General features: G+C 42.8%; 1 protein-coding gene across 1 annotated transcript in view; it reads right to left on the reverse strand.

Moving 5' to 3' along the window:
* Nucleotides 1–3,778, reverse strand: part of LOC110513667 (dedicator of cytokinesis protein 1) — a 527,949-nt gene extending 524,171 nt beyond the window's left edge. Inside the window, exon 1 of the mRNA XM_036990103.1 lies at nt 3,549–3,778. Coding sequence (XP_036845998.1) covers nt 3,549–3,591 — 43 coding nt within the window. The 5' untranslated portion in view covers nt 3,592–3,778. The remainder of the gene's footprint in view (nt 1–3,548) is intronic.
* Nucleotides 3,779–8,312: the final 4,534 nt, after the last annotated feature.

Genomic DNA, 8,312 nt, shown 5'->3' on the forward strand with positions numbered 1-8,312 from the left:
GCCACAGTAATGTAAGGTGAGAACCAAAACCCTGTGGATAGGGGACACAGTAATGTAAGGTGAGAACCAAAACCCTGTGGATAGGGGCCACAGTAATGTAAGGTGAGAACCAAAACGCACATGACACTGGTCTCATTACTGGAGAAGTGTTCGTGTGGATAGGGGCCACAGTAATGTAAGGTGAGAACCAAAACTCTGTGGATAGGGGCCACAGTAATGTAAGGTGAGAATCAAAACACACATGACACTGGTCTCTTTACTGTAGAAGTGTTCCTGTGGATAGGGGCCACAGTAATGTAAGGTGAGAACCAAAACCCTGTGGATAGGGGCCACAGTAATGTAAGGTGAGAACCAGACACACACGTCACTGTTGAATTGTACACGGATGGTAAATCAGTCATTTATAGTATGTTTCGGTATGTCTGCTCCTTCAAACCCACCAGACCAGAGAGGAAGAGGTGAAGCAAGAGGGCCGACTCCTCCCCTGTCAGTCAGAGAATAAAGAGTGAAACAGACCAAGTGGTTTTGAATGGAGGTCAATGAGAAAGTCTTGAATTCAGTCAACATAAAATTACAAAAGATATTCTAAGTGAGGCTTATTAGACTAAATAGAAGTTTCACTTGATTTACAACTAAGTTCAATAAAACTTATTATATATGGGTGAATTCAGTGTTTAACGTCTGGATTCCGTCTGCATTTTCCCGCAATGCGGATTTTATAGGGCCCTAAGTCTTCTCTGATCTCCCTGACTCATCAGAAGGCCTTGTTGAGTGTTCTCTGATCTCCCTGACTCATCAGAAGGCCTTGTTGAGTGTTCTCTGATCTCACTGACTGATCAGGAGGCCTTGTTGAGTGTTCTCTGATCTCACTGACTCATCAGGAGGCCTTGTTGAGTCTTCTCTGATCTCCCTGACTCATCAGAAGGCCTTGTTGAGTGTTCTCTGATCTCACTGACTCATCAGAAGGCCTTGTTGAGTCTTCTCTGATCTCCCTGACTCATCAGAAGGCCTTGTTGAGTGTTCTCTCATCTCCCTGACTCATCAGAAGGCCTTGTTGAGTCTTCTCTGATCTCCCTGACTCATCAGAAGGCCTTGTTGAGTGTTCTCTGATCTCCCTGACTCATCAGAAGGCCTTGTTGAGTCTTCTCTGATCTCCCTGACTCATCAGAAGGCCTTGTTGAGTGTTCTCTGATCTCCCTGACTCATCAGAAGGCCTTGTTGAGTGTTCTCTGATCTCACTGACTCATCAGAAGGCCTTGTTGAGTCTTCTCTGATCTCCCTGACTCATCAGAAGGCCTTGTTGAGTGTTCTCTCATCTCCCTGACTCATCAGGAGGCCTTGTTGAGTCTTCTCTGATCTCCCTGACTCATCAGAAGGCCTTGTTGAGTGTTCTCTGATCTCCCTGACTCATCAGAAGGCCTTGTTGAGTGTTCTCTGATCTCCCTGACTCATCAGGAGGCCTTGTTGAGTCTTCTCTGATCTCCGTGACTCATCAGAAGGCCTTGTTGCGTCTTCTCTGACCTCACTGACTCTACAGAAGGCCTTGTTGAGTCTTCTCTGACCTCACTGACTCTACAGAAGGCCTTGTTGAGTGTTCTCTCATCTCCCTGACTCATTAGAAAGCCTTGTTGAGTCTTCTCTGATCTCCCTGACTCATCAGAAGGCCTTGTTGAGTGTTCTCTGATCTCCCTGACTCATCAGAAGGCCTTGTTGAGTGTTCTCTGATCTCCCTGACTCATCAGAAGGCCTTGTTGAGTGTTCTCTCATCTCCCTGACTCATTAGAAGGCCTTGTTGAGTGTTCTCTGATCTCCCTGACTCATCAGAAGGCCTTGTTGAGTATTCTCTGATCCCGCTGACTCATCAGAAGGCCTTGTTGAGTGTTCTCTGACCTCACTGACTCATCAGAAGGCCTTGTTGAGTGTTCTCTGATCTCCCTGACTCATCAGAAGGCCTTGTTGAGTCTTCTCTGATCTCCCTGACTCATCAGAAGGCCTTGTTGAGTGTTCTCTGATCTCCCTGACTCATCAGAAGGCCTTGTTGAGTGTTCTCTGATCTCACTGACTCATCAGAAGGCCTTGTTGAGTCTTCTCTGATCTCCCTGACTCATCAGAAGGCCTTGTTGAGTGTTCTCTCATCTCCCTGACTCATCAGAAGGCCTTGTTGAGTGTTCTCTGATCTCCCTGACTCATCAGAAGGCCTTGTTGAGTGTTATCAATATTTGGAACTATTTTCTTAAAGTTCAGTTGAAACAAAGTCTTAACTACAGTGTAGTATATTTACTGAATCACTATGCAATAACCAAGAGTTTAGACTACTAACAGTAGTCTGTACTAGCTTATGTAGCCTGTACCAGCTTATGTAGCCTGTACCAGCTTATGTAGCCTGTACCAGCTTATGTAGCCTGTACCAGCTTATGTAGCCTGTACCAGCTTATGTAGCCTGTACTAGCTTATGTAGCCTGTACTAGCTTATGTAGCCTGTACCAGCTTATGTAGCCTGTACTAGCTTGAGTAGCCTGTACTAGCTTATATAGCCTGTACCAGCTTATGTAGCCTGTACTAGCTTATGTAGCCTAGGCATAACAACAACGTTACTGTATTCTGTTTGTACATTGTATATTGCTGGCAGCACCTCTTCACCAAATCAAATTCCGGGTTAAATGTACTTGGAGAATAACAATGTGTTATACCTAATTATTACCAATACACCAGAGTGAGAGTGAATATGGCCACTACAATGAATGACTCCAGCCAGGCCAAAACCTAACTCAGTTACTGGCCTGATGGTGAGACAGAACAGGACGTCCGACAGCGGGCGGCCAAACCCCCGGTCATACCGCCCAGGAGATCATGTGTCAATCAACACGGAGCTATTCAACTTCAAGACGCGCTATAATTGTATCCAGTTTGAGTTGTGTCCACATTTCAAAAACTGAACTCAAACAGAAAACAGAAGCCCTAAGGGCTCCTGTTGCCAGATCTACTTTGAATAAATCACATAAAGGACTTGGAGACGGGGAAAGAGTAGCCTGCACTATTCCAAACCAAACACATTGAAAACATATGAGGCATCACAATTACACCAAGTCCATTCTGTTCACCAGTAACTTTAGCTCGTATGTTGAACCAAGTAACAATAAACGGTACAAAGTTCCAACCGCGTCCTGTACCGTCCACGATGTGGCAGGCCCCGACTCCACAGGAAACAGTGTTGCAAACTAGGCGCGCCTCTGACAATTCCCGGTGTTGACCGCAGTCCGCTCACAAAGACAGGGATTCCTCGCTGTGCCTTTATGCAAACCAGTTGGCAAAACCAGTTGCTGATAGCACAAGATTTTATCTAACTTTTGCATTCCTACATTCAGGCAAATGTGTTGCAAAGAAATCAAGTCAGGCCTTTAGGAATATTGTGTGAATCTCGGCGTAGCAGCGCTGTATCCTAAAATAATTACAATTATTCCCAAACTTGTGCCTTCGGATGCAGAGTAGGAACGACAAGCTACCCAGCGAGACTAGACAGAGAAAACGTGCAAGTTTATTAGACTCACCAACTCCGTACTTCTCCTTCTTCGTAGGCACCCAGCGAGACATTATTCATTTAAAAACTCCCCCCGTGTTGAGGTTGTGTTCGTTTCAATAGTTCCAGATCAGACTGTAGAGTTTTCTGTACTTTAGAGTTCTCAGTGTCGGTGAATAGAATCACGTCGAGCGGCCATTTTCCCCCAGTGACAGTCAGCCTGGACAGGACGCTCCACAAGGGGGTGGAAATTAACACAAAACACTTCGATCATCAAGCATGGACGTCGTTAGGCTAAGAAACTGGAAATAGATTTTAATATAGAACAAATAGATACCGGGCCTATATAGCAAACTATTACTTAATCTATGACTTTCCTAAAGGTAACTGTACAGAATGCTATGTAAAGGGTCACAATATAATGTCAGGATACAACTATTTATTTATCCTTATTTTATCAGGTAAGTTGACTGAGAACACGTTCTCATTTGCAGCAACGACCTGGGGAATAGTTACAGGGGAGAGGAGGGGGATGAATGAGCCAATTGTAAACTGGGGATTATTAGGTGACAGTGATGGGGGTTAACACCCCTACAATAAGTGCCATGGGAACTTTAATGACCTCAGAGAGTCAGGACACCTGTTTAATGTCCATTCCGAAAAGATGGCACCCTACACAGGGCAGTGTCCCCAATCACTGCCCTGGGGCATTGGAATAAAACAAAAATTAGACCAGAGAAAAGAGTGCCTCCTACTGGCCCTCCAACACCACTTCCAGCAGCATCTGGCCTCCCATCCAGGACCTACCCTGCTTAGCTTCAGAAGCAAGCCAGCAGTTGTATGCAGGGTGGTACGCTGCTGGCGTAGGCTGGTACAGGCTGGCATAGGCTGGCATAACTATTCATACGACACTTGTGATTATATCAATTCTAGACAAAACTCTTTTGTTACTGTATCATTCTGAATTAATCCTTCTCCCAAATGAGTTTACTGGTATTTGCGTTTAATGGTTGACCAATGAATTTAACTTTAAATATGAAAATATATCGACTTAGCACATAATGATGTGATTTACACTATGGTGCAAAAGTTTGGTGGTCACTTAGAAATGTCCTTGTTTTTGAAAGAAAAGCAAATTTTTGTCCATTAAAATAACATCAAATTGATCAGAAATACAGTGTAGACATTGTTAATGTTGTAAATGACTATTGTAGCTGGAAACGGCAGATTCTTTATGGAATATCTACATAGGCGTACAGAGGCCCATTTTCAACAACCACCACTCCTGTGTTCCAATGGCACGTTGTGTCAGCTAATCCAAGTTTATCATTTTAAAAGGGTAATTGATCATTAGAAAACCCTTGCGCAATTATGTTAGCACAGCTGAAAACTGTTGTGCTGATTAAAGAAGCAATAAAACTGGCCTTCTTTAGACGAGTTAAGTATCTGATGCATCAGCATTTGTGGGTTTATATTTTATATTTTGATGTGTCTAACACTTTTTTGGTTACTACATGATTCCATATGTGTTATTTCATAGTTTTTGATGTCTTCACTATTATTTTACAATATAGAAAATAGTAAAAATAAAGAAAAACCCTTGAATGAGTAGGTGTTCTAGAACCCTGGAATGAGTAGGTGTTCTAGAATGCTTAACCCGTACTGTATAGGGAGACAGTGCTTATAATGTTTAGCAATATATCGCTTTCAGTATCCAGTATATTTTTCACTAGATGATCATTCAAAATGGTTCTTTTGCAGTAAAATACATTATTTTAAAAAACAATAGCCTACACAAAACTTTAAAAAGGAAATTGACTAAACTTTCAACTTTAAGCCTACAAGACCACTGCACAGTTAAATCTTAAGTGGCATGGCACCACCGCCATCTTAAATGAAGGTTAAATAAAATAAATATATATTTTTTTTCAAAGTGTGTTACAGGCCTTGAAGCAGACTGCATTACATACACAAGGTTCTGTACTATCTCTCTCTCTCCCTTGACATTACCATCTGGTCTAATAACAAAAGTGGACTCATACACACCTGTAGGCGAGGACGCCGTTTGGCAGAGCGTGGGAAAACAGTTGATCAGAACCAGGAAGTTACCTTGAATTTGAAAAGGATTATTAGACTGAGGACCTAAACAACTAAATACGATGTGTGTTTTCGTGTTTCCCGCTGAGTTGTAAGTGAGCCAGAAACGTGTAGACCTAAACCTGTAACAAATGCAGATAAAACGCTGAAAACAAAATGGGCCTTGGGTTGTCTCTAGTGATGTCATTATGGGGTATTGTGATGTCATTATGGGGTATTGTGATGTCCTTATGGGGTATTGTGATGTCCTTATGGGGTATTGTGATGTTGTGGTGATGTCCTCACCACAAGAATACAGACAGATAAACAAATGATAGACGGGTTATATATGGACAGGAATGTTTTTGTCTGGGAGTGTGGAATTATTGGAGGAGAAAAAGCACATTTATAAGCTATTAATTTTTATTTAACTAGGCATGTCAGTTAAGAACAAATTCTTATTTTCAATGACGGCCTAGGGGCAGAACAACAACCTTCCGGTTACTAGTCCAACGCTCTAACCACTAGGCTACCCTGCCGCCCCGTGAAGATAAAGGGGAAAAACAGACACAAAAAGGAATGGCGTTCAGAGTAGCTGGACGCCAAAGTGTAGCTCCCATGTATCCAGGCTGATCTTCATAGTTCAAGGTCAACTGATTCTAGTCTGTCCCACCATGTTCATTCTCTATGCGTGTCTGCAACCACCTCAGAGAGCCCAGACTGTTGATAAGCCTAGGCCTACATGACATTTTAAACCAGCAGATTAAGACAGATCCCAACGGGAACACCCGAAAACTGTTCTTTCTTTCTTTCTTTCTTTCCTTCTTTTCAAAAGGGAATATAGACTACCAGTGAGATAAGCCTATAACGTTTCTGATTGCCCTTTTCTGTGAATAAATCACCTTCTCAAAGGCACATTTCAATATCAGCAAGGTGTTCCTCTCTCTCTCTCTCTTGCTCTCTCTCTCGCTCTCTCTCTCTCCCTCTCTCTTACTCTCTCTCTCTCTCTCTTACTCTCTCTCTATCTCTCTCTTTCTCTCTCTCTCTCTCTCTCTCTCTCTCTCTCTCTCTCTATCTCTATCTCTCTCTTTCTCTCTCTATCTCTATCTCTCTCTTTCTCTCTCTCTCTCTTTCTCTCTCTCTCTCTTTCTCTCTCTCTCTCTCTCTCACTCTCTCTTACTCTCTCTCTCTCTTACTCTCCCTCTCTCTCGCTCACTCTCTCTTACTCTCTCTCTCTCTCTCTCTCTCTTACTCTCTGTCTCTGTCTCTCTCTCTCTCTCTCTCTTACTCTCTCTCTCTCTCTTCTTACTCTCTCTCTCTCTCTCTCTCTCTCTCTCTCTCTCTCTCTCTCCCCCTTCCCTTTTCTCTCTCTCTCTTTAAATTCAATTCAAGGGGCTTTACTGGCATGGGAAGACATGTTTACGTTGCCAAAGCAAGTGAAATGGATAATCAAAAGTGAAATAAACAAGAAAAAGTGAACAGTAAATATTACACTCACACAAGTTCCCAAAGAATAAAGACATTTCAAATGTCAGTGTTGTAGTAATATGCAAATAGTTAAAGTACCTTTTCTTGTGGCAACAGGTCACACATCTTGCTGCTGTGATGTCACACTGTGGAATTTCACCCAGTAGATATGGGAGGTTCTCACAATTGGGTCTGTACATAGTCAAAGATTTCCTTAAGTTTGGGTCAGTCACAGTGGTCAGGTACTCTGCCGCTGTGTACTCTCTGTGTAGGGCCAAATAGCATTCTAGTTTGCTCTGGGTTTTTGTTAATTCTTTCCAATGTGACAAGTAATTATCTTTCTGTTTTCTCATGATTTGTTTGGGTCTAATTATGTTGCTGTCCTGAGGCTCTGTGGGGTCTGTTTGTGTTTGTGAACAGAGCCCCAGGACCAGCTTGCTTAGGGGACTCTTCTCCAGGTTCATCTCTCTGTAGGTGATGGCTTTGTTATGGAAGGTTTGGGAATCGCTTCCTTTTAGGTGGTTGTAGAATTTAACAGCTCTTTTCTGGATTTTGATAATTAGTGGGTATCGGCCTGCATGCTCTGCATGCATTATTTGGTGGTCTACGTTGTACACGGAGGATATTTTATCAGAATTCTGCATGCAGAGTCTCGATTTGGTGATTGTCCCATTTTGTGAATTATTGGTTGGTGAGCGGACCCCAGACCTCACAACCATAAAGGGCAATGGGTTCTATAACTGATTCAAGTATTTTTAGCCAGATTCAAATTATTATATCAAATTTTATGTTCCTTTCGATGGCATAGAATGTCTCTCCCCACCCCTCCTCCCCCCTCTCTCTCTTCCCACCCATCTCTCGCCCCCCTCCTGTCCCCTTGTCTGTGTCCCTTGCTCCGAACCCTCCTAATAATGAGCAGATAAACCCTGATGTTTAGAATGTTAGGAGTGGTGGAATGTTGATCACAGATAAACCCTGATGTTTAGAATGTTAGGAGTGGTGGAATGTTGATCACAGATAAACCCTGATGTTTAGAATGTTAGGAGTGGTGGAATGTTGATCACAGTTAAACCCTGATGTTTAGAATGTTTGGAGTGATGGAATGTTGATCACAGTTAAACCCTGATGTTTAGAATGTTAGGAGGGGAGGAATGGTGATCACAGATAAACCCTGATGTTTAGAATGTTAGGAGTGGTGGAATGTTGATCACAGATAAACCCTGATGTTTAGAATGTTAGGAGGGGAGGAATG

This window comes from Oncorhynchus mykiss, chromosome 1 (genome assembly GCF_013265735.2).
Source record: "Oncorhynchus mykiss isolate Arlee chromosome 1, USDA_OmykA_1.1, whole genome shotgun sequence".
Lineage (NCBI taxonomy): Eukaryota > Metazoa > Chordata > Actinopteri > Salmoniformes > Salmonidae > Oncorhynchus > Oncorhynchus mykiss.